We start from the raw sequence: 26,782 nt of genomic DNA, 5'->3' as shown, positions 1-26,782 counted from the left end.
TCTTTGGAAGGGTTAATAAACCATCTGGGAGAGGAAGTGGGGAGATGAGGGAGATAGTGCTCTACCCTCCAAATCTTTATGAGCACGTTAACAGTAACACTCACTGGAGGTTGGTATCACAGGGGACTTCCTTTCTTCACACATTGTCTTATAATTTTTTTTTAAAGGCTGGAATAAGGCCTCTACTATAGAGGCAAATCAGAAGGGGACTATGTCTAAATGAAGCTTGAGGGAATTCCCTGGTGTCCAGTGGTTAGGACTCCACGCTTTCACTGCTGAGGGCCTGTGTTCCATCCCTGGTCGGGAAACTAAGATCGCACAAGCCACGTGGTACAGCCCAAAAAAAAAAAAAAAGAACACAAATTACTTGCTATCTCGGCACCACTCTATTTTGTAATAGACTTTTGCTCCAGCTGGTATCCATTCTGGCAATAGCCCCCAGCATTACAGGTCCAAGTTTCTCTGGTTGCATGTGGGCCCGTGACTCACCATCTGCCTGATTTCCTTCTGCAGTATCCTCTCTGGCTCCTTCAGAACACAACTGAAACTCCTATCTCCTTTACAGTGGTCCCTCCTTTGGTCTGTTGCTCAATCCTATGAATTAATACATCTTGTAAGAGAATGTCAGAGGTTCAGGCAGGCTTTTCATGTCCCTACTGCATCTTGTAAATCAACCTGAATCACAAGTTTGTTTTTGGACTCAGAGTAATAAGTGAAGGTCATCTGGCCATCCCTGACGCCAGGCCACATGACAGCTCTTTGGCCTCTTAAGGAAATGTCGCTGCCCCAGCCTCTGGTTTTAGTCAAGTGTGGTCCCAGAACTTTTAAAGGGACTCACAATTCCCTTTAAATACATTATGAAGTAGGCAGAGAGCATGGGTTCAAGATTGTTTTTATTTTCAGAGCCTGCAACAGTTGGTTACCAATGTTACTAAGCTGGTACATTCTAAAGGCCATCCCACCTCCCTTTTCAGGCATTCAACCAACAGAATCCCTACAATAAAGATTACAGACTAATTAAGATGTGTCTCAATGTGTGTGGGGGAAGAGGCCTTCTCCCCCTGCTCCCCTCCTTCCCACATACTTTTTCTAACAAGATTGTTTTATAGTCAAATGCAACTCAAACCCATAACACAGCAACCAGTCATCTCCAGTATCACTGATTCTCTCCCCGCCCCGAGAACAGGAAGCCGGGGCAAGAGGGGAGACTGAATCTGCTATATAAGAAAAACTTCGCTATACCCCAATGGAACAAAGATGGTGAGGAAGCCAGCACCTAAGGGTGGGGATGAACAGGAACCAAACAGGCCTGTCTAGAATCAATCAACTCAGCCCCAGCTCCCTGGGAGGTGTTCCTTTGAGACCCCCACTTCTGTGGGATGAGATGAGGGGCAACTGGTGATGATCCATCTCTCCCTGTCCCTCAAATTGAAACATGATAAACTCAAAGTTTTACCTTCAAAATCCACCACGCTGCCTCCTGAGAAACACATTCTATAGTCATCTCTGCCAGCACCCACTCCCTTCTAATGCCCAGGGCTTCCAGCCCCTCTCCCCAGCCTTGGGTGGCCCAGCCAACACTGATTTGATACTCCTTGATCATAAAATGACTATTTTAAAAAAATTAAAATAGAAGTGATCAAAGAGTATCAGAGTAATAGAAGAAAGACACTCAATATATACTCCCTTCCCTTATCTGGCAGAGCCCCCCATCCCTGCCCGCCTACACTGGGATCCCTGCTCTACCATGTTCCAACACTGACCTGGGGGTGGCCCAATGGAAGCCGCCTCAAGTGCTTTCCTGACCGTGACTCCTAGACCAGCAACATCACAGCGAGCAGGGTCACCCCAGTAGATCTCAGGGGCCTTCGAGGTAGGTCTGGGAGGTTTAGCTTATGTCCTGTAGCCAAGCCTGAGTCTGGGGCCTGCTCCCACCAGTATCTCAGTCCTTGGCTGTAAATAGCAGCAGCCCCAGTACTGCAGCGCCTCCTGGGGGTGACAGAGTGCCTAGTTCTCTGTCCCACAACTCATGTCCCTCTTCTTCCCCCTCCCTTTTTCTTTTTTTTTTAAAAATTAAAGGCAGAGGTAGTCCCTGGGATGATAAAACCCCACCTAGGATGGCAGTATTGTAACTTAAAGAAGCAGTTAAATAAAAGTCTCCAGGAGTTGATTACAAAAAAAGAAAGAAAAGAAAGTGACTGATGAAGTTGAATAAATTAATGATATGGGTTATCCCACAAAGACCTTTCCTTCGCAGGCCGTCTTTGGTATTTGGCCAGCAGCATTTGTGAGTCTTCTCTCCACTCAGACTCTCCTACCCCTCCCCTCAGGAGAGAAGGCCAGTACCCAACGAGGCCCAGGCAGCGCATCCAGCTGTGGGGGATGAGGAGTCAGAACATCTTGATTTGGTGCTTGGAACTGTGCTGTGGCACGTGACAGCCTTGGCAGACCGTCCTGTTGCAGAAGGAGGACGACTTACAGGGACAGAAGAGCCAGCAGGATGCTCTGGGCTCCAACCCTGGGAGAGTGGGAGGTAGGTTTAAGACATGGAAGCCTCAGGCCTTCTCTCCAAATGTCACACGGCTGGCCCCTTTGCTCAAGTTTCTCTGCAGCAAAGAGGGGAGCGGGGTAGGGAGGGAGGCTCAGGCTGCTGCTGTCTGGCACTGAGACCTTCAGAGCTTCTTCAGACGGCTATACATCTCTCTCTTGCTCTTTTCCCCGGCCCAGGTCCGGCTCTTGGTGCGAAACTTCTTCAGGTCTTCTTTAAAGTCCTCGTGGTGCATGGGCCGGTAACTGGGGGGCTCGCAGTGAGACTGGCGGGAAGACAGGACGAAGTCAGGGCACACCTCCTTCATACGCACACTCCTGCTCCCTCCCTGAGGGGGGCTGCAAGGCTCTGCTCAGCAAGTTCTAGGGCCCTTCTGTGTGCAGGGCAAATCCCCAGACCCCTGGCAAGAAACACCCATGACCACCAGACATCTGGGTGGAGGGGCGGCCACTGCCCTCCAGAGAGTCCATCTTACCTGGCATTTCAGGAAGAACTCCTTATATCCGCCCTTCAGGACATACAGCTCCGGGTAGTGGAGTTTGGGGTACTCGTTACCAAGCCGATCTCTCTCTCTCACATATCGGCACCTATAAAGGGGGAGGAAAGCCAAAGCATGGTTAGCTCTACACAGTGAAAGCAGTGTTCCTTACACACATCTCCCCAGCTTTACCTTCATTCTTGGAAACAATCAGTGTCGACTTGTGATTTCCTGGCCACCTGTTATCTTCAGGAATAGTGGTCACAGCCAGTGCCACTGCCTCGTATTGGCAGGTAGATGGTCTCTTCCCAACTTTTCAAGTTAAACAGCCCTAGCAACTGATCTCTGCCCAGCATCTTCCCTGCCGCCACCAGCACCTAATCTTCGGTGACAGCTTCTCAGCCAGCTTCCCTCTGCATTCTCCACCCTCCACGACCAGTGTCTCTCCCTTACCTCCTTCTGAGCTTTGCTCCTGTCTCAGGGCGCCTACTTGCATCCTGTACTAAAATGGACTATTGTGTAGTGTACTGTATACTCCTATAGTTATGTGTGTGCAAATGCAGCAAAATATCACCAGTCGATGAAATCAGGGGAAGCATGCACTCTTTCTGAGCTTGAAATGGTTCCAAATAAAAAGGTGGCACAAGAACTTGAACCATGAGAAAAGTCTCTCTTGGACCCTCCTAGTGAAGCTGCACTGCTCCCTGCCACCTCTGTCCCCGTTTGCTCAGCATTTGTCACAACCATCTTCCGTCTCTCCACTGGGACCTCCCCTGCGGCAGGTCAGTCCTGTTTGCTCACTGCTGTACCTTCATTGCCTCAATAGCCCCTGACACGTCCAGGCTGGCAGTCCTTTCTGAAGGGACCTAGCACAGATGGGCAGCTGTTTGGCCTTCCCCCTAGTTTTTTAATACCACCACTCACTTCTGACCACATTTTCAGAACCAGTCCTGTCACCATTAGTGAGAGTGTGGAAAGATGTTGTTAGAGCATCAGAGTATTATTTTAAATCTGAAGTGATGTTGTTTTATTGTAATTATACTTTCACTTATTTTGGTATAAAACTTATCTTTGTAGTAAACTATAACAGGGCCTTAGTCACCAAAGCCCTAACAGAAGTTCTTATTAATAAGGGGTGGGGATGGGGGGGGCGGGCGGCATTTCTTTTCACCTCTAATGTGGCGATAATGTGAAGGTAACATAACCCACTCCTTTGCAAACGTGGATTTGACAAGTGTTCGAGAGCGTCACATCAAGTTTTGCAGAGAGGACATCACACTTTTCTGGCATTTGCATAAGGAGCAACCACACTGTACCTGAAGGATGTCACCTGAGAACAGTAGCCCCATAGGTAGAAATGAGGACAGTGGGAGAAACTGGAAGAGCCAGAGTTTAATTCAATACAAAGGAAGGATGGACAGTGAGCCATGCCCAGCAGTAGCCAGGACTAACTCAGGAGTGGGGGTGATGAAGCAGAGGCCAGATCCTCGGGGGATGTTGCACAGGGAACACCTGTGTCACAGGCTGGACTGGGGAAGCCAGAAAGCCCTCCACGACGACTACTGTGAAACTGTTAGGGCAAGCCTATAAACTACACTCCAGGAAGCTGTTCATGAAATCAATTGACTGCAAAACAGGTAAGGATTTGAGAGAATACCTGTTACACGTGAATTGATACTTTTACAAAACTAGGTATTTACACACCATGTGTGTAGGCTAAGGCATGGAAATGACTTTCGACGTGCAACAGGCTGTCCCACAAAAGTATGGGGGCCATGCCCTGGAGCCCACTCACATGCGAGGGCCTCGCTCAGAAGAAAACTCGCAGTGGAACACCACGATGACACGCTTGCCATCCGTAGGTACGATGGGCTTCTTGAGTAAGAAGTCTTCAACCTCCTCTTCCATGTGCAAGTTCACTGCACCCTGTGAAGGCACCAGAGACTCACGTTTCACACTCGCAGTAATGATTCAAGAGTGGTCTTCAAATGGGCACCTCAAATTCTGTTATGACTGTGTGCACTGTATAAGTGATATTTGTGAATGCCCGGGACTTTCACGGCCATGACAGTGGCAAACACTAACACTGTATTTAAAGTACCTCCTTACCGTATTTCAACACTATATTATTGGTTAAAAGATTAAAAGGGCACAACCAATTACTTTCTTCCTGGGAAAGTATGTTCCAACACCCACCTAACCAGGCAACTATAAATGTAAGAGGCATCACTAGGCTTGGCACAGACTGGGACATGTTGCCAGAGACTGGCTTCTCCTCATGGCTTCATGTCCAGGCATGGCTTAGAAGTCAGTGGGTACCATTTAGAAATGCCCCTGATGGTGATGGTGATGGCCTGAGGGACAGAACAGGAAGCAGTTGCTGTACAGTGTGGTAGAGATTAGTGCAGACCAGGGAACATTCTTTCAGTGCACCAGGAGTCAAATGCCTTTCACGCCCACTGCTGCTTTTTACAATTCTCATAACCAGCATGTGAGCATTATAATGAGCAGCCAGGTGTCACCTCCCCCTTTAAAAAAAAAAATCACAGATGCTGTCCAGGGCTCCTGCTATGCCTCCCACAACAGCAAGGCTCGCCCACAAGCCTCAGGAATCCATACCTTGATGTGGCCTCCCTCATATTCATATGGGTATCGGCAGTCAATGATAACAAACTCTTTAATGAGGTTGGCAAACTTGCCACTCAAAACAGACGCTATCTGTGGAGAGAGAGCCAAGGAGAATCAACTCTGGCTGCCAGGAACATGGAGATTCCATGTGTGGCAGGTTCCAAAAGGATGACTTACAATTTCTGGAGAGATGTATTTTAAATCCTGATGCTTTCCAGCAACTGTATGAAAGAGGTAACACTTAAAAAAAAAGAGAGAGAGAGAGAGAGAAATACTTAGCAAATTCAAAAGCTTAATAATGCAACATTTTTATATTGCTTGCCTTCCTGGTAAGAGTCAGCTTAAAAACAAAAACCAAACATTAATCTAATAGAATATGTTGGTTACTTGTCTAGGCACTTCATTAATATCCGGACATTGAATTTTCACACAGACCTATAAGGCACATTATCCCCATTTCTGTATGTCAAAGCCAGGCACCTTGTCCAAGGTTAGCCAGCTAGTAAGCCAGACTTGAATACAGAAACCTCAGGTGATTTCCTTTTTCTCCCGCTTTTGGAAGGAACCCTCACCTCAGCAGCCAGACTGTGTGCAGCACATAAAGGACACAGAGAGGAATGACTTCATTGTTTACTGAGCACCTGCTATGTCCAGCATGGTGCTAGACATTGGAGGTGGAATGAGTGAGGCTGGGCCCAGCCTTGAGGGGGAAGGACGGGCACATCAGTAATTACTCACTAGGGCGGACTGGCCGAGTCAAGTGCTCACCCAATCCCGTGGCCATGTGTGGGGTCATTATGACAAACACAACCAACAGCTTCAATTCAGGTGCAAGCTTCTACTAGCAAGGACACACCACACCCAGGTCTTGGCTTGCTCTTCCCTTCAGACTAGAACTGTCTTCTATTTTTTTTTAATTTTATTTAATTTTATTTATTTTTTAACATCTTTATTGGAGTATAATTGCCTTACAATGGTGTGTTAGTTTCTGCTGTACAATGAAGTGAATCAGCTATATGTATACATATATCCCCACATCCCCTCCCTCCTGCGTCTCCTTCCCACCCTCCCTATCCCACCCCTCTAGGTGGTCACAAAGCACCAAGCTGATCTCCCTGTGCTATGCGGCTGCTTCCCACTAGCTATCTATTTTACATTTGGTAGTATATGTAAGTCCATGCCACTCGCTCACTTCGTCCCAGTTTACCCTTCCCCCTCCCCGTTGTCTTCTATTTTTAATCCACTTATTTCTCCCACCTGGTTGAAATATCTAGCCCAGATCCAAACCTTTCCCAATCGCCTAGCTGAGACTGAGACAACCCTTTTATTTCTTAGTCTGCTGCTTTCATTGCACTGATGTTTATTTACTTCAATCTACCATGTGATACATGTGGTACATGTCCATGTGGCATGATGTCTTACTGACCATATGTTAAGTGTTTTGAGGGAAGGAACTGTGTCTCATTTTGGAATCTTTGCCTTACACATAATAAGTGTTTCCATAAATGTTAGCTACATTAATACGTAAAAGACTGGTCTGGGGACCTTCAAGTCATATGTGGCTAAACAAGCTACTACTGACACAGGAATGTGTCACATTTCACCACAGCTCAAAGGCAGCCAACCTGTATCAGGCCATCAGCAGACCTTCCTCTGGACCTCCCTGAGGGCCTTTTCCCTCGAGGGCCATGCTCCTCTGGACAATGGAGAAATTTAGTCTCAATCCTGGACATTCTAAGAGGACCTTTTGATATACAGACTTATATACAGTGAGGTTAGAGGTTTATTTCTGCTTCTTTACACTTCTCTGCAGTACTGCTTTTATAATCACAAACACAGTTCCCAGAGAGCCTGGTCTTTGGGTTGGTGTCAAGGTGGCTGGCGGGTGGCTCCCTACTTGAAATCTCTGACCAGCACCAGTAAGTTCTACAGTCCCACAGAGACTGAGATACACCTGATCATGAATGTGTTTCCTTATCTTAAAAAAAAATTTCAAACTGCGTCCCCTTGGCGGGGTGGGGTGGGGTGGGGGGAACCCCAGGAGCCACTTCAGGGAGGGAGGAAGGCTGAGCGGGGGCGTTTTAGGTACCCCCCCTGCCAATCCTGCATCACAGAGCAGTTCTGCGTGCAATTACCTTGGAGAAGTCTCCTATAAGGTCCCTTGGGTCATTATCCAAAATATTCTCAATGGTCCCTTTTGGGGAAGATACCAGGGATAAAGACTGATGTAGAATCTGTAACAAATCAAAGGTGGAGAATGAGGCCAGGCTTCTGAACAGAACTTCCGAAAACATTCACCCGGAACATGTCAGGAAGAAGAGACTGAAATGTTAAAGTCCATATTTAGCAAAAAGATACCTTTCTTATTTGACTGAATCTAGAGTGAAGAAAAGAATATGGGTTACTGACTAGGTATACTATTATTTGAACTGAATTCAATTCTAACTGAATTGCTCTGAAACTTCCTTTTTTTTTTTTTAAAAAAAAGGAGGATTAAAATTAGGGCTAAGTCTAAAAAAAGTATTTCTTAGCTCTACCCACTGAGAAGCTCCAGGGTTGCAGTAAGTAGCCCCTCGGTCAGTGTGCTCTCTAAATAATACAGCTGACCCCTGAACAACACGGGGGTTAGGGCCACCATCTCACATCCCCGAATTCAACCAACCACAGATCGTGCAGTACCACAGTATGTATTTATTGAAAAAAATCTGCGTATAAGGGGACCTTCACAGTTCAAACCCATGTTGTTCAAGGGTCAACTGTATTTTCCACTAAAAGAAACCAGAGCTTTTTGATTGACTCCAGGCTGGGACAAGAAATGTACAAGATAAACCTGGAACACTTTGTCATTAGTCAAGGAAGCACTCATATTTCAAAGGACACGTCAAAAGGGCTAATCGGGGGGAAGTAAGGATTTCTTTTATACACTTAGTGTATTTTATATTTATTTATTTGGCTGCACCAGGTCTTAGTTGTGGCATGCCAACTCTTGGCTGCGGCATGTGGGATCTAGCTGCCTGACCAAGGATCGAACCCAGGCCCCCCGCATTGGGAACGTGGAGTCCTAGCCACTGGACCACCAGGGAAGTCCCAGGATTTCTTAAGCAGTACACAAAAAACACTAAACATAAAAAGACTGATAAATTAAAACATGTTTAAAAAAAAAAAATCAAGAAATTCTGTTCATCAAAACAAGATTAGGTAAGAACAGGCAAGCCAGAGTGGGCAGATATGCATTCATCTCAATAAAAGATTCATCTCTGAATATATAAAACATTCCCACAAATAAGAGACAACCCAATAGAAATATGGGCTAGAAACTTGGCTGAGTAATAGAGAAGAAAATCTAAGACCAAGAAAAATAACTATCAGGGAAATGCAAGTTAGAATCAGATACTACACACTCACCAGAATGGCTAAAGTTAAAGGGATGAACAACACCGGATACTACTGGTAAGGATGTGGAAGAACTGGAACTCTCACACACTGTTGTGAGTACAGCCAGCCCTCGGTATCTGTGAGATTGGTTTCAGGACACCCAAGGATGCTCATGTAAAATGACACGTAGAACAGCTAGTGCTCAGTAAGAATGCATTGCAAAGTTGGTTAAATCCATGGATGCAGAGCCCCCAGATACAGAGAGCCGACTGGACAACCACTTTGGAAAGCTATATGGCAGTGTCTGCTAAAGCTAAACACATGTCTAGCCTAGGACCCGGCAAGTCCACAAGAAAAGTGAAAGTGCATGTTTACAAAATAAATTGTATAAATACCATCAACTAGTATTTGACAAGGGAGCTAAGAATGCTCAATGAAGAGAAGATCAGTCTTTTCAATAATAAATCATGCTGGAAAAATGGAATATAAACATGTGAAAGAATGAAATTAGACCCCTATCTTACACTACTCACAAAAAATAACTTGAAATGGCTTAAAGACTTACATGTGAGACAGGAAACCATAAAACTCCTAGAAGAAAACACAGGAAAAAAGCTCCTTGACATGGGTCTTGGCAATGATTTTTTTAGATTTGACCCCTAAGGCACAAGTAACAAAATAAAAAATAATTGAGACTACATCAAACTAAAAAGCTTCTGCCCATTAAAAGAAATCAACAAAATGCAAAGACAACTTACAGAAGTGGAAAAAATATTTGCAAACCATATTATCTGATAAGGGGTTAATATCCAAAATATATAAGGAATCCATACAACTTAATAGTGAAAACACAATCTTTTTTTTTTAACATCTTTATTGGCGTGTAATTGCTTTATAATGTTGTGTTAGTTTCTGCTGTACAACGAAGTGAATCAGCTATAGGTATACATATATCCCCATATCCCCTCCCTCTTGCGTCTCCCTCCCACCCTCCCTATCCCACCCCTCTGGGTGGTCACAAAGCACCGAGCTGATCTCCCTGTGCTATGCAGCTGCTTCCCACTAGCTAGCTATTTTACATTTGGTACTGTATATATGTCAATGCTTCTCTCTCACTACATCCCAGCTTATCCTTCTCCTCCCCAGGTCAAGTCCATTCTCTACATCTGCATCTTTAAAATAATCTGGTTTTAAAAAGTAGGCAAAGGACCTGAATAGACATTTCCCCAAAGATACACAAATGGCCAACAGGTACATGAAAAGATGATCAATATCACTAATCATTTAGGGAAATGAAAATCAAACTATTGTACAATGAGATATCACTTCATGACTATAAGAATGGCTATCATCAAAAAGACAAGAGGGGGACTTCCCTGGTGCTGCAGTGGTTAAGAATCCACCTGCCAGTGCAGGGTACACGGGTTCGAGCCCTGGTCCAGGAAGAACACACAAGCCGCAGAGCAACTAAGCCCGTGTGCCACAACTACTGAGCCTGCGCTCCAGAGCCTGAGAGCCACAACTACTGAAGCCCGCAGGCCTACAGCCTGTGCTCTGCAACAAGAGAAGCTACCGCAATGAGAAGCCCGAGCACCACAATGAAGAGTAGCCCCCACTTGACGCAACTAGAGAAAGCCTGCGCGCATCAACAAAGACCCAACGGAGCCATAAATAAATAAATAAGTAAATAAATAAAAATGAAAAAAAAAAAGAGGGAACTCCCTGGTGGTCCAGTGATTAGGACTCCGCACTTTCACTGCTGCGGGTCCGGGTTCAATCCCTGGTCAGGAACTAAGATCCCGCAGTCCCCGCGGTCATGCCAAAAACAAAAAACAACAACAACAAAAACAAGAAACAAGTGTTGGCAAGGATGTGAAGAAAAGGGAACCTTTGTACAATATTGGTGGGAATGTAAAGTGGGATGGCCACTATGGGAAACAGTATGGATGTTCCTCAAAAAAATTGAAAATAGGGACTTCCCTGGAGGTCTAGTGGTTAAGAATCTGCACTTCCAATGCAGGGGGCATGGGTTTGATCCCTGGTCAAGGAACTAACAGCCCACCTGCCGCGCGGTGCAGCAAACAGAAAAAAAAGAAAAAAAAAAAATCAAAAACAGAACTAACTAGGAGCCAACAATTCCACATCTGGGAATATATTAGAAGGAAACGAAAACACTATGTCAAAGAGATATCTGCACCCCCATGTTTAGAGCAGCATTATTTATAATAGCCAAGAAATGGAAATAACCTAAGTGTTCATTGACGGATGAATGGATTACAAAGCTGTGATACACACACACACACACACACACACACACACAATGGATTATTACTCAGCCTTACAAAAAGAAGGAAATCCTGCCATTTTCGACAACATGAATGGACCTTGAGGGCATTATGCCAAGTGAAACTGAAATAAGTCAGACAGAGAAAGACAAATAACTATGTGACATCACTTATATGGGGAATGAAAAAACTTAAAAAACACAATACAAACCATCACCACAACCACCAAAACAAAAACCAAACTCATAGAAAAAGAGATCAGATTTGTGGTTACCAGAGGCAGGCAGTGGGGGAGGGGGATTGGATGAAGGTGGTCAAAACGTACAAACTTCCAGTTATAATATAAATAAGTACCAGGGATGTAATGTACAACATGATGACTATAGTTAAGCCTGCTGTATGGTATATATGAAAGTTGTTGAGAATAAATCCTAAGAGTTCTCATCACAAGGAAATAAAAGAACTAAAATACCTAGAACTAAGTGACAATGAGAAACACTTCAAAGTTGTGAGACAAACCTAAAGTAGTGGGAATTTATAGATCTACATAGAACAGGACACAAAAAAAATTAAAACTAACACCAAGGAAAAAAATTTATGGCCCTACTCCATGGCCTGACAAGTAGGGAGCTTAGACTTCCACCCCTGCCCAGCTGTACTTAAGTGTCCCAATCTCTACTCCACTGGGATGGTGTCAGCGGAGGCCTAGAAGGGAGCCTGAACTCCGAATCCTGCCCAGCAAACATGAGGCTTGCCCCACCCTAGGTGGCATATCAAGGGAAACTGAACTTCCATCCCCACCTTCCTGCAGTACCAGAGGACTAACTGCTAAAACAGAAGAGTTACATAGCCTCATAATACCCAAAGAATATAGATATAATTGAAAAATCACTTGTCATACCAAGAACCAGGAAAATCTCAGCTTGAATAGGAAACGACAATCAACAGAAAGCCACACCAGAAACAGACGTTGGAATTGCCTGACAAGGATTTTAAAGTGGCCATTATAAAAATGCTTCAACAGGCAATTATGAACATGATTGAAACAAATGAGAAACAAGAACAGCAAGTCTCAGCAAAGAAAAAGAATCAAATGAACATTTTAGAACTGAAAGATACAATATCACAGTCCTTGAGCAAAAAAGAACCCGCATAACTAACCTCCTGGGGCTTCTTTGGACTAGCTGCCTCTTCAGGACTGGCCCCAGCCACGCTCTTCCTCCGCTTCCTATTTCCACGTGGGGACTCCTCTTGCGATCGGTCTGTTCTTTTCAACGTTGACAGGATGGTGGAGCTACACGTGGAAGGGGAGTCAAACAGCTTGCAACGATTGCCCTTGGTGGGGGTGGGGGGGAAAGAGACCCATTTAATGTATTTCATTAACATACACTCACTTGAATGGTAAAGAGAATAGACCAAGGACTTCCTGGGATGGTTTAAGACTGATCCATCCTAAATTAGGAAACAGACACTGTCCATTTATCTAGTCCCTGGCACACTGTAGACACCAAGTCCCTGGTGTTCAATGAACATGTTCTAAAGCTGACATTATATGGAAATGAGGAAGACTATCCATGCCCTCAAAAGCCTACTGTCTGCACAGGGTCCTAAGAGTCAAATAACTGTTACCTTCCAGCCAGGGACACACTTTTGGCTTCCTCTTCCCTTCTAGTTTATTACTTGCACTTTGCTCGAGCAGCTTGAACAGGCTTTAACAGCCCACCTTAATCCAGAAGGGTGTGAGGTAGCTGGATTATACTATAAATCAGAGCCAGTTAAGGTGGTAAAATAGAGTTGAGTCTAAGTTTGCAGCGGGCGGGGGTGCCTTCAAAACTGTGTTCAAAAGTCGTTCTCTCTACTTGGTTGTTTTTCTTTCTGGATTGTACCAGAGCATTTTAATTCAAGACTTACAAAGCCAAAGGAAATACAGGAAGATGTGCTATAGTACTTGATCTTTTAAAGACTAATTTCTCAGTTTGAGGGCAGCCCACCTGACTAGTGGTAGAGACAGTCTGACTTCAGCTCTCTAAACTCATCTCAGCCCGTTCACAACTCAGTGTTCCTTGGCAGGGCTTTTCCTTCTGTGCTGAATGCCCTTTCATACCCTGTAAACCACTCCCTTTCAAGCTGATACTAAAATTTCAGTGTTGCCTCTTCTTTGAAATGTTCCTGATAGTCCCCCAGCAAGTATGTCACTCCCACACTGGCTCTCCTAGAGACCAAGGATTTTCCCCTTATTTTTCTGAAGTTTATTTTAACAGAAGTTTATTTTAACAGTATGTTGTTCAGAAAAGTAAGGTCAGTTTTGTCTTGTTGTTGTTGTTTTTTACCTAGGAGAGCTGGAAGCATTTTTGGGAAGAGGGCCTACTGCTTTTAATAGGATCTCAGAGGAATTGTAAGCTCCTCAAGGGCAGAAACCCCAGTTCCAGCTCAGCCCCTGGCAATTGTAAGTCTACTATGATTGTGAAAGGAAACCCCCCACTGTGAAGGGCCCACACATACTATTCATGATTTTTAAATCCAACTTATAAAACTGATAGCCATTTCCTAAGCATTCTCACACTGTATATAATTTTGTCTTTCAAAAGGACCTATTAAATTTCATCATAACATTTGTATTGGGGTAGCCTATTCCCTCAAAGCTTTGCACATTAATCTACTATAATGTGTAAGTGGCTTCAAGACTGTAGTTCATTTGTTCCATATTTATAGTTCAGGGGCACTGATACTTAAAAATATACTTATCAATTTATATGTATACCTAAGGGTGTATAACTGTATTTGTATTGTGATACTATCTCACTTTCCCTAGGTGTTTGCATAAATGAGGATATGTTCCTGTACAGGCACAGCCTTGCGTCTGACTTTGTTTGAAAGTGTCCCTGATGGAAACAGAAGTCTATAGTCTATATAGATAGGTGGGTATTTAAAAAAATATATATATAGAGAGAGAGAGAAAGAGACATTTTGTGAGTTACTGTTGTTTGCCAAGTGTGCTGATGCTAAGGAATGTAAATAAATGAGAAGGATATAAAAAAGTAAACAAACAAACAACAACAACAAAAGAAAACAGTCTTCAGACTAAAGGCTTCAGATTGAGAAGGTTTTTTCAGGGAATTCCCTGGCAGTCTAGTGGTTAGGATTCGGCGCTTTCAATCCCTGGTCGGGGAACTAAGATCCTGCAAGCCGCGCAGCGAGGCCAAAAAAAAAGACTAATTAATTCCTCTTCAAATGAAGCCTTTCTGTCCCAACTTTTTCAACCAGTCCATAATATCTATCACAGTCTGAGTCTCCTCCTTCTACTGGGTGTTCTCTGAATGTGCTCCAGTCTCTCCACATTCTCTCAGCTGTGGAAAGTAAAACAATATGGTAGTCCAGTGTGTTCTCTCCTTCCCCATCAGAATAGGGCAGGGCTAGCATCTCCTTTTTCTGTTCTGGGCCAGGGTTCTCCAGTCAACACTCTTAAGGAAGGATAGCGCTATCTGCTACAGAGCCATCGGCTGGGTGGGTACAGATGGTACCTGTAGCAGAAGTCTTTCTATTCCTGCTGCCTGAGATCAAATTCCTTGTCAGATACAAACTGCTCACCCATGAAGCTGTCAGTTAAAATCTAAGCTGATACCAAATCTGACAGAGTTTGAGAATAACTGAGTCTCTTAAGTTCAATTTAGCAGATATTTTCCAGCATTATCCAGTGATCTTAAAGAAGTTAATAGAGAGGTCAGAGTTGTATAGAAAAGACATTAACTGACCAAGAACAGTTGAGATGAACTAGAAATTATAAAAACAAGAACTGCATGCATTTTATATTACCCAGACTTCCTCACACACCAATGAGGACAAAAACAAAAACAAAAAAACTCCAAACAAACAAAATTGAAAAAACAGTGTGCATTAACACCAGGAAACACTAGCGACCAGTCAAGGGAAAGGCCCATAGACCCAACCACAGGATCTCAAAAGAAACAATTTTGATTCCTGTGGCTCCCTCTAGACACACCAGGACTTACCAGGTTTGTAGTTCTTCTCATGACAAGGGGAGCTGTCCAGAGGCTTGCCATGCAGGACGGCGTCTCTTCATCATTCTAAACAAAGAAAAACTGTCACAAAGGTCCAGCAGAGACAACATTAGTTTAAATGCTTTAGAATTCTTCCTGCAGAATACCAGAAAGACCTGGATAGGAAGCATTCTAATGTTCACCCCCTTCCCCGTCCCCAACATTTTAAGGTCAGAAAAGAGTAACACTTAACAGTCCCGGTATCTGAGCATAGCTAAAGGTATGCCCCTGAGGGGCCGTGAGGAGGCACCCTGTTCTCCTCAGCTTTACACCACGTGGCAGCTATTCTTCCACTGTTCCTGATTCATATCTCTTGCCAGAAAAATGGATTGTCAGCTCCTTCAGGGTAAGAAGGATCACATCAGTGTCTTCATTTGAACTCCTCCATAGGATTTAATCAGGCTAGAAGCAGAGTCTCAATAAATTCCCAACAAATGAATAAAAATATCCGCCAGTTGGGGGATCACTGTTCTTTTTCAGATGACTTCTCTCCAGGGTAGTTGTAAAATGGATGGGAAAACACACACACATAGTACCTTCAGATTCTCTCCATCGAGAAGATCCATGAAGCCATCATCCTCATCAGACAAAGTGGCAGTCACAGGTGACTGGGGCATAAAAAAAGGAGTGAAATGCCCTGGTTCACTGGCATCTCTTTCGTTTGAGGAAAGCTACAAGACAGAATTCATGGCTTGTTAATAAATAATCAGCTTTGATTTCCTTGGATGGGTCACTAGTTTTTAGGAGGAAAACATATTTCTTGTAAGAAGTTTTAGCAGCTCTAATCAAAGGAAAATGAAACCTAAGATTATAAATGAATTGATGTCCACACACAGTTCTGAGTAGAGTCAGGCCAAGTAGTCTTCACAAAGAACTCTCCCCAGGAGCAATTCACCTTACAGTGAGATCAGGGGCTAGCCTCTTGTGAAGGGCAAGGTTTGTTTTTTCTGAGGATTATAATTGGTGAACAGGGATCAGCATGGGGGTTGTGACAAAGTGATAATCTGCTAAAATGAGGAAGGGTGAGAAGATACCAAGTCTCTATGGAAACCACAAAATGGACTAGAGAATGCTTCTGTAACTCCAGTTCTGACAGAGGGATATAAAGTCAAGAAAGTTCTAGAAAGTCCATCCTAGGGACTTCTCTGGTGGTCCAGTGGTTAAGAATCCACCTTCCAATGCAGCGGATGCAGGTTCGATCCCTGGTTGGGGAACTAAGATCCCACATGCCATGGGGCAACTAAGCCCGAACGCCGCAACTAGAGAGCCCACGCCTCGCAAACTACAGAGCCCACGCGCCCTGGAGCCTGTGTGCTGCAACTAGAGAGAAGCCTGCAAGCTGCAACGAAAGATCCCACATGCCGCAACAAAGCAAGTCCATCCTAGACTTGGAACTGGAATTTAAATGACAGCTGCTCAGTTTTAACTGAGGAATTACTTGTGCCAGACACTAGGATATAACCTTTTATGTATAATCCCATTTAAGCCTCACAATACACTAAGGGTAGTTAATCCTTTTCTTTTTATTTAACAAATCAGGAAACCGATGCTTAAGAGAGGTTACCAAGATCACACAGCTCACCTGTTTGACCACAAAGCCCAAGCTTTTCTCCCCTCTATACCCTCCCTAGGAGAGACCATTCCTGGAGTCAAAATATAGAGTATATCTCATTAGGCAACCCTATCTTGTTTTTCAGGTAAAACCCCCATTATAAAAGGAATATATATTTAGTATAGAAAATTTATAAAAACCACTCAAAAATCTACCATCTAGAGATAAACACTGCTAATACAAACATTGATGATAATGAATTCTTTCTTTTCCAGGTACTTCCCAGAGCCAGGAAAAAAGTTCAGAGATAGATTTTTTTCTCTCCCATAGCAACGAATCTCTTTGGGGTATGAATGCATTAATCCTCAAGCAGCCCTCTGGTTTTCTGAGTAGATACCTCACCTAGAGGTCCTCTCTGCAGCTGGCCTACTCTGGGTTCAGGCACTAGCTTTGCTTCACAATATAAAACAAGTTCTGGGTTGCCTCTCATCCTCCACAAGTGTACCTGAGCACACCTTGGGCACACTGGCAGTTTTTCAGCGAGCAGAGCCTAGGAGCAGATAACTCTATCATGGGGCAGCATCCACTGAAGGCTCACACTATGGTATAATACCAATTTTTGTAACCCAGCTTCTGGCGTCCCCAGGTGCAGATATGCTATAGAAAATGACAGTCTCTGGACAGGAACTAATTCTTTCTCCATGATTCCTACACCAAGAAGCCATTATGAGGAAATATAGATGGTGCTTGGAGACTAAAAGCAAGGATACAGAAGAGCTACCCTCTGGGACTTCCCTGGTGGTCCAGTGGTTAAGAATCCACCTCCTAATGCAGGGGACTCAGGTTCAATGCCTGGTCCGGGAACTAACATCCCACATGCCACGGGGCAACTAACCCCGCACACTCTAGAGCCCACGTGCCACAACTAGAGAGCTCACGTGCTACAACTACTGAGCTCACACACTCTGGAGCCCGTGTGCCACAACTAGAGAGCCCACGTGCCGCAACTAGAGAGCCCACGTGCCGCAACTAGAGAGCCCACGTGCCATAACTAGAGAGTCTGTGCGCTGCAACTACTGAGCCCGCATGCCACAACTAGAGAGAAGCCCCGTGTGCCGCAACAAAAGATCCCACACGCCACAACAAAGATACTATATGCCGCAACTAAGACCCAATGCAGCCAAATGAATAAATAAATATTTTTAAAAGAAGAAAGAAAGAAAGAAATACCCTCTGACATGATCAAAAGCCAAACCATTGAGCTTAGCACTGGCTTTCTTTCAGTTTGTACCTTCAGCACCTACAATTAGGGATGGCCAAGTGATCACAGGAAACCCTGGTGCTGTGTTCTTCAGGTGTACACTAGAGATATTTAGTTTTGGACACCCAGCTCTCAGAGGGTTACTGTGTACTTGGGAATCAGCAGACTGTTTAATTCTGGTCTTCATTTATCTGTGTCCTTTGGAAAATTACCCAACCTCCCTGACCACACTTTCCCAATCTGTAAAGTGGGGTAATTCCAGGTACTTCACAGGCTTATGAAGATTAAAGACAAGAAAACATAAATTGCTTTGTGCAAAGGCTAGACAGAGTAGCAATACTAGCTGAACCTGAACCTCAGACCATAAGCCAGACTGGAAAGCTGTATTTTCAGATGCAAGTTCCCAGGAAAACCTGGAAACCGAATGTGGTCATTTTGCTCAAGTTGGGCCTCTCTAGTCCATAGCTGTCTGTCAGATCATCAGTAGGAAATTAGGAAGTAATGACAGTCTCTGGCAAGTAAATAACTGTGGGACAAGTGGCCCCAAATACTGTCAAGGAGCCTTATAGGCAATGGGTTCACTGGAATACATAATAGTTCTTAATAAACCAAGTTTGGAAGAAGACAAGTGCTCTCTCCAAACAAAATCACTCTGGGAAGTACCTCTCAGCATTCAGGACGCATCGTAAAAGACAAGTTTGAAGTAAGACGTATAATCCCACCATACATACATTCAGAAGAATGACCCAGGACGCCTGCAGAATTCCCATAATTGACAAGGTCAAATATTCCTTGCTCAAGTCCAGTATTTCAAACATATCACCTCTCACTCTGCTCCTGCCTGTCTGCTCTCCAGACACAGCAGAAACACCAAAAATGTGAGTCTAGTTTCAAAAAACAAAGTCAAGGTAAAGACAGCAAAAGCTGCTGCTTCAACTCCAGGTTAAAGAGGGTGCTTTCATCTCTTCCCATCAGGAACTCCCAGGACTGTGAAAGCCAGAGCACGTACCATCCGAGCTGGGGCAGAGTTCTGCCTCTGTGTGAAGAGATCTTTACCCTCCTGCAGTCCATGAGCATGCAGGCAGCCTCGAGATGCAGGTCTTACTGGCTTCTTAAACTCAAAGGCTTCCTGCAAGACAGTATAAGTTGAGACATCATCCACTGTCTATGAAAACCAGCTCTAGGGTCTCGGCTATAGCTTCAGGAGACAAGCAAGGGAGTGGGTATTGATCACCTGCCTCCAAATCCATTTCTGATCTAATTCCAATACTGGATCTGTGTAATTAAGAATTTCAAAGATTCTGTCAAAAGCTAACTTCTAATACAGCACTTTTTTCTCTTACCACAAACACTTTATTTCCTAATAAACACATGAGTATCTGCCAGGTACACAAAACACTATGAGTTAAAAACTAAATCAACAACTTTCTATCAACTATACTTCAATTTAAAAAAACTTTCTAAAATCGAAAGCAATTTCATTTCAATATAATTGAATAGGAATAAAAACTTTTCAGTCTAAACTTAAAAGAGGCCTTTATATTTTCCATCTTCTTTCTACCAATAGGAGATAATTAAGTGGAAAACACTTAAAGTTACTGCTTTCCATACTAAAAGCAATGGGGAAAAAAAACTAACGACAACATCATGACTATAGCTAACACTTCTGGATGATAAGAGAGTAAATCCTAAGAGTCCTCATCACAAGGAGAAAAGTTTCCCTTTTTCCTTTCTTTTCCTTTTACTGTATCTATATGAGAAGATGGATGTTAGTTGAACCTACTGTGGTAATCATTTCGCAATACATGTAAATCAAGCCATCATACTGTACGCCTTAAATTTACAGTGATACATGTCAATTATTTCTCAATAAAATGAGAAAAAAAAACCAAAAACCCTTCTGGTTTATTCAACCACATGGATGAATCTCACATAATGTTGAGTGAAAGCCAGAAGTGATAGAATACATACTGTATGATTTCATTTACTTAAAGTTTAGCACTAATAATTCCCCTACCCTAAAATATCCACTGAAGAACTTGTTAAGCACAGCTAACATCACAGAGTATTTACATGCCCATACAGTGCTTTCAGTGCATTAACTCATTTATCCATCCGATCATCCCCACTTTACAGATGAGGAAACTAGGCGCATAGGTTAAGTGATGTGCCGAGAGATCTGGCTTCGTAACCCGACTGGACAACTCCAGAGCAAGAGCTCTTTAACCTATGCTGTTTCCCCTCCAGAATGAAGCTCCAAGCAGGCAACCCTGGGAGAAGCCAACCTGGGGTTGTGGGGAGAGAGACCAGGCATGGGTACAATAGCGTTGGACTGTTTGGTTAAATGTACTACACAGAAGGAGACGTAGTGTTCTAAGCATTCAAGGCAGGAACTCATTTCTGTACTTCCCCCAGGACATCTTGCAAGTTGCCAAAGGAATCACTGGGAGAGTTCACGGAAGCAGTAGGTTCTGGAAGTATTAAGTCCAGAAGATTATAAGAAGTATGAAATGTGGCATTTTAGCAGGGGATGAAGAAGGGGAGAAAATAGATATGGAAATACAGTGAGAAAGAAGACTGGGAAAGTTGAGCTGATTCACTGAATTCTTTTGGTGCCTACTCTGTGCAAGGGGCCCCGCCAGGTGTGAGAAAAGCCAGGCCAGGGTGTTCTTGGACTTTTGGCTGCACTACCCCAACTCACCCTCTAAGCTACCATTTCAGTTACTCTGAGATCCCCTGGGACTTGTTGGCTCTGTTCTTTCAAATACTGTCAAGAAGCCTTTCCCTAAACTTCTAACTCATCCCAGGGTCAGCACAAAGAAGCAAGGAAGGCCTGGCCAGACCCTTCCAGATAAAGTGTTCATGGATATAATTCCTCCTCAGAGCTACCTTCTGAGCAACTCCTACCTGCCAGGAACCATTTGAAATGCTTTATCTACATTACCCTTATTTAATTCCCACAATAATCCTACAAGGGACTGTTACTCCTATTTCACAAAGAAACAAAGAAGCCTAAAAAAAAGCCAAGGTCACAGCTAGCAAGCAGTAGGATTCAAATCTAGGTTTTTCTGACTCCAAAGACCATCATGACTTTGGTGAAGGTTTAGTCTCCCAGGAAGCAGCCAGCCCAGCTACTTCTCCATAAGCCACAGACACTTGTGGGTTTGACCTCTGCCCCCAGGGGAGTAGATTAATGCCACACTCACGTTTTCCTTGTTCTCATCCTGGTCAATTAGCTGAAAGACATCATGGTCAAGAGAATCAGAATGGCTCCTCTTCAGAGCTGGGCTACACCCCAAGAGCTTCTGCTATCAAAGTGAAAAGAGGAATTAGGGTACATAAATGAAAATTCAATGGAAACTCAGTTCTAAAAGAAAAAACATATGGTGGTGGTGGGTTGGGGAGACCTAGCCCCTCATACACTGCAGTGGGTAACCAGTAAATGTGGCTAGGGCTCCACCTTGCGAGAACACAAGATAGAAGTTCCCACTACATGGATTTACACCTAACTTCACAACGTCTACAGCCCTCTCAGCAAGGACTTAGGTACCAAATCAACCCCAAAATAACATCACTTACATAAAAAGAACCCCCTTCCTGGTTGGATAAAACTCTAATAGTTAGAGATGGAAGAAAAAGCCCTCAAGAGTTAGCCACTATTGAAGTTGCTTTAGGTAGAGTGTTTTGAATGTTTATGAGACAAAGTAAGGAAAAGCAGTCTGTATAAATTAAGGTCTACTATCAAGGTTATACTGGTAGCTAAGGGGCAGATAATAGGTATTGGCTCAAAATAAACAAGGGAACTAACTTACAGGCAGGGAATTTATTCTCCTCATGGAATTTTCAAGGCTGCAATGAAATCAGAAAGTAAATAATGAGAATAAAGCAAGTAAAGAGGTATATATATTAGCAGATGCAAACCTACAGTTTGGTCGGGTGAGGGGAGAGTCAAACATTCCCATTTTAGGCAAGATGGAAGAATAGATTTCTGAAGCTGTCCTGTTCTCATAAGCATCCCCACTGCTGGGTTTCTAGTGAAAAAAGCAAGCCCAGGTCTTCTCTTAAAATATACACGTTCTAGGGCGTTCCCTGGTGGCCTAGTGGTTAGGATTCCGGGCTTTCACTGCCATGGTACGGGTTCAATCCCTGGTCAGGAAACTGAGATCCAGCAAGCCCTGCGGCGCAGCAAAACAAAACAAAACAAAAAACAAACAAACAAAATGTTCTCTTAAGACAATGATGTCAGAAGGCGGAGCAAGGATGTGGGTGAGACTGGAACAGAACACCAAAATTACAGCTAAAATAAAGGAAGGGAAGTTCTGAAAACCGCTGACACAAACTACTCATTCTCAAAAGATACCAGACTGTTTATAGGATCCAGGGGTCTTACTAGGGATAGCTAAATCCAGAGCTCCAGTCCAGAGCATGAAGAATTTCCTTAAAAAAATTAAACTTTCTCGAAGTACAAATATTTAAAAGCAGTGAATACATACTTTTCTTTACTATCCAAGGGCCCAGGAGAATCCAGACAGAAGCCTGTGGGAAATTAAAACAAACAAACAAACAAACAAACCCTCTCAGGATTTAATACATGATACACCACTTTGTCATTGAAATAAATAAATAAAACTACTAGTACTGTTTCTTTAAGGCCATCAACAAAGGCTCATGGCTTGGACTTTTGCCAGAATTGAAGTTGAGTCTCCATGATTGCCAAAACTTCGTATTTGTAAAAGTCTAAATTTTCATAGTATATCTACTCATCCTTTCCTACTTGCAAATACCATCATGGAAAACAGAATTTGAGGAGAGTGAATTAAACCAAACCTCATGACTTATTTACAAAACAGAAACAGACTCACAGATGTAGAAAACAAACTTATGGTTACCAAAGAGGAAAGGAGGAGGTGGAGGGGATAAATTAGGAGTTTGGGATTAGCAGATACAAACTACATATAAAATAGATAAACAACAAGGTCCTACTGTATAGCACAGGGAACTATATATATTCAATATCTTGTAATAACCTATAATGAAAAAGAACTATATATATGTATAACTAAATCACTTTGCTGTACACCAGAAACTAACACAACATTGTAAATCAACTATACTTCAATCAAAAAAAAAAAAAAAAGTTCCTAAACCAAACCTCATGATTGCTTCGTTATTCAGATAGAGGTTACCCAGGCTAACTTTCTGTGAGTTCCAACCATGGAAAGAATAGGTACCCGTTTTCTGGAATAGTTTTGATTTCAAATATCTTATATCCTGTCAGATCATGTGCACAACTCAGGGGGTTGGAAAATACAATTATGTCCTCTGACAAGCAAGGCAAGTATTTATTGCCTTCAACAAAATAACATCAAGTGAGGTGCTCAACTCACCAACAGCAGCAGAATAGAGGAGACACTGCTCAGCGTGGCCCAGAGCCACCAGGGCCTGCCTAGCGCACACCTTTCCTCCATGATGTCTAAATAATCATACAGGAAGTTAGGTGTTACCGCTCCTGACATTCTCCCTTGCCACACTGCCACAATCCTATCCCTGGCTCTTAAGAAGCCTACATTTTAAGACTTTTGCTCTTGCAGTTCCCTAACCTAAAGCATCTGTGCAAATATACCTTGCAGTAACATGAACTTACAAATTACAATAAAATGCACTGGCACAGTTTCTCCATAGCAGGCTCAATGAAATAATTTCATTATACTTCCAATAATTTGACGCAGCATTTTAACCAATAAGATTTCCTGAATGCCACGTCGAGTGGTATGGTTAATTTCACACTACTACTCATCCTCAACACCAAGCACAAACCACCTCCTTGTGGCCACTTGACACGTTTCTTCTCTTCATAAACTGCCACAGGGGCTCCTTTGTACTGTTGTTAAGGGTGTTTGTCACTCAATGCCGGACTTTTCTGTTTACTATCTCAACTCACCAAACTAAGTTTCTGGGTGAAAGCGCACATTTCAGCAAATTCCAAGTATTGCTTCCCACATGGCAGACACATGATAAAAATGTTTAAGACTAAAAGAATACCTGAATCAGTTGATTCGGAGGAGCCCATTCTCTGCAGACTGCTATTCCTCACCTCCAGTGGCTGTTCATACTCACTGAAACCAAGAAAAGTAACTCTCTCTATAGCTCTAGGACATAATTAAAAGGTTACATACAGGAGACAGGCCATGACATGGCAAGTGGCCATGCTGCCATCAACCATCATTACTTTTAGGCCACACCACGGAACACTTGGACACCCAGAACACCCAGTTAGCACTTGAGCATAAAAGGAGATGAGAAAAGAGTGGGTTGGCATGGCCTGGGTCACACTATAGGACAGGACGACAAAGATGACATGTCCTGAAATGAGAGCATGTGTTCTAGGTACTGAGCTAGCAGCAGGGGTGAATAGGACAAGTTCCTGCTTTTCAGAGATTGGAAAAGACATGTGCTTATTTAGAAAACGTGACGTCCAAGATTGAAGAGAAAGCAGTTTCACCAGAAAAACGGTGGGATGCATTTTTTGCAATAAGGAAAAGAGCAGGGAGATTTTGGGCATGGAAAGTTGAATAAAAAGACCTGGTCTTAGGAAAGCATCGGGGTGGACATCAGGAAGGTGCACGGGGCGAGGGACTGCGACGATTTTGCAAACGCCAGGAAAGAAAGTGCCACGTCCCTTTGCTGAAAAGGAAACAAAGCTCACAGGAAACTAAGCTTCTACGAGGTGGTTCAGCAAAGGGTGGAAGTGAGCGCCTAGGAGGGCCTGCTCTTCCCGCGTGGAGGGAGATTTCAAAGAGCTTCCTGGGATAGGGACAGAAGAGCACAGGGCAATCTGAAAGGGGTGGCGAAGGTGGGGAGTCGGGGCCGACCCCACCCCCTACCGGGCCCGGCTCGGGGCTGAGGGAGGCCCTGGAGGGTCCGAACGGCCTCTCCCGCCCAACATTCGGCCTGGGGGGGGGTGGGGGCGGGTGCACATGGCAGGCCCCCGCCGGTGGGGCCGCCCCCAAGCGGCGGAAAGGCAGGTCTCGCTCTTCTCCCGGCCGGTTTCCCGGCCCGATCTACCCGAAAGCCGTCTGGGAGGCCAGCGGCCTGAGGCACCGCTCGTCGGTCCCTCCTCACCTGCCCAGTCCCTGCAGCTGGTCCATGGTGACCGTCAGGTTGGTGACAGGCGACAGGCCCCCGGCGGCTGGCGTGCTGAACAGCGCCTTCACGACGGGCTGAGGTGCGGGAGGGGGACTGCAGGCGAAGAGCAGGCGGCGGCGGTGCGGCGGCTCCGGGCCCAGTTCCATGGCGGCGCCCTGCCTCCCAGGGATCCTGCTCCCTCTTCCTCCGCCTCCGCCGCGCCCGCCCCGCCCCGCCGGCACTGGCCTCGGCCGCGCGCCCCGCTGCCGGCGCCCGCGAGTCAAACACAAACACGACCCCGCGGTTCAGGGACGCGGCTGCCGCGGGCAAGCGAAGAGGACGGGTGGTGTCCGGACTCGGCAGGCGCCAGCCACAGGCTCGGGTGCTTCCCCTCACTCCGCGAGGCCGGCGGGCGGGCGCCGGCAACCTGAAGATTAAATCCAAACAAGCGGGGCAGGTCGGGGAGGGAGAGCGGCTAGAGCCGCGAGGCAATGGCCCGGTCTCACACTCTGCACTCTTCTTTCACTCTCTTGCCCAGCCCGGGAGTGCAGAAAACCAGGCCGACCTTCACCTCCCTCCCGGGCTGTCGCTGCCGAGGTGGCCTTTCGCGGTAATAGCTGCTCACTGGGGCCTGCCAATGCCCCGCCCTCCCTTTCCTAGTTGGCGCCAAACGGAATCCACCAATCAGTAACCAGTTCTCCTCCTCGCACAGGAATGGCAGCTAGGCTGGACCAATCAGAGCGGAAGAAGGAAACAGCTCGCGGGACTCCGCGAGGTCACCTCTCCTCAGAAAGGGGAGGGGCCTAGAGGGTACCTGAGCTCCTCCGAACCAGAGGGGCTCGGAGGTCAATGAAAACTCCCAGCTGAACCTGCGAGGCGCCGGGGGAGACCGGAAGGCCCCTCTTGACCCATTGCATGCTGGGAAGCGTAGTTTCCACAGCCAGTGGCAGTCCAGTCACTTCTTACCCCCGTTAAGCCAAAGCTGTATCGGCCTCCCCGTCCCGTGCTCCACAAGCTGAGGAAATGTGGAGGGTGGAGAAGGCCGTCCGGGCCCCTCTCCCACCCTGGGCCTCCAAGTCTAATTTTATCACGAGAGAGGGAAGTGAATGACCCAAGGACTGGGCTCTGCCTCCTGAACACCAGGGCCCAACTCTGGACCGCTGACTCCTGTCCAGCCAGTAGTTCTGGCCATGAGCCGCTGACCACAAGACTTAACCCTACGGCCTGGACTGTGGGCCTCGGCACTGTTTGCTCACCTCCATTTTAGCTCTTGTATATTTTCTCAGAATCATTTCCTTCTCTCCCACCCTTTCTTACCTCATTGGGATAGCAATACCGTAAATATAATAATAGCTAACGCTTATGTAGTGCTTAGGTCCCCGTGTTCCAAGGGCTTTATCTATTAATTTGTTTAATCCTTTTTAAAAAAATTTTTTTTATTTTTGGCTGCATTGAGTCTTCGTTGCTGCACA

At 44.8% G+C, this 26,782-nt stretch overlaps 1 protein-coding gene across 3 annotated transcripts; it reads right to left on the bottom strand.

Moving 5' to 3' along the window:
* Positions 1–363: 363 nt before the first annotated feature.
* On the bottom strand, positions 364–25,923 carry CDC25A (cell division cycle 25A). 3 transcript variants are annotated; one of them, XR_011075717.1, is made up of 16 exons: positions 25,308–25,923; positions 24,228–24,301; positions 22,679–22,721; positions 21,998–22,034; positions 21,392–21,493; positions 19,195–19,314; positions 15,909–16,043; positions 15,325–15,399; positions 12,476–12,649; positions 7,790–7,888; positions 5,832–5,894; positions 5,646–5,744; positions 4,822–4,952; positions 3,024–3,135; positions 1,764–2,813; positions 364–594 (listed from the first exon to the last, which is right to left on the bottom strand). XR_011075717.1 is itself a non-coding variant. In XM_068558540.1 (15 exons), the coding sequence occupies exons 1-15, from the start codon at positions 25,475–25,477 to the stop codon at positions 2,673–2,675; spliced, it is 1,575 nt and encodes a 524-aa protein (XP_068414641.1). In that variant the 5' UTR covers positions 25,478–25,923; the 3' UTR covers positions 876–2,672. The 3 variants fall into 3 exon arrangements, 2 of the variants coding, with proteins under 2 accessions (XP_068414641.1, XP_068414642.1); XM_068558540.1 differs by lacking the exon at positions 364–594 and having other exon boundaries at positions 876–2,813; XM_068558541.1 differs by lacking the exon at positions 364–594 and having other exon boundaries at positions 876–2,813; positions 21,392–21,490.
* Between the last annotated feature and the right edge of the window lie 859 nt (positions 25,924–26,782).

The sequence above is a fragment of the Eschrichtius robustus genome, chromosome 12 (assembly GCF_028021215.1).
Source record: "Eschrichtius robustus isolate mEscRob2 chromosome 12, mEscRob2.pri, whole genome shotgun sequence".
Classification (NCBI taxonomy): Eukaryota; Metazoa; Chordata; class Mammalia; order Artiodactyla; family Eschrichtiidae; genus Eschrichtius; species Eschrichtius robustus.
This window is presented reverse-complemented; position numbering and strand designations above follow the sequence as displayed.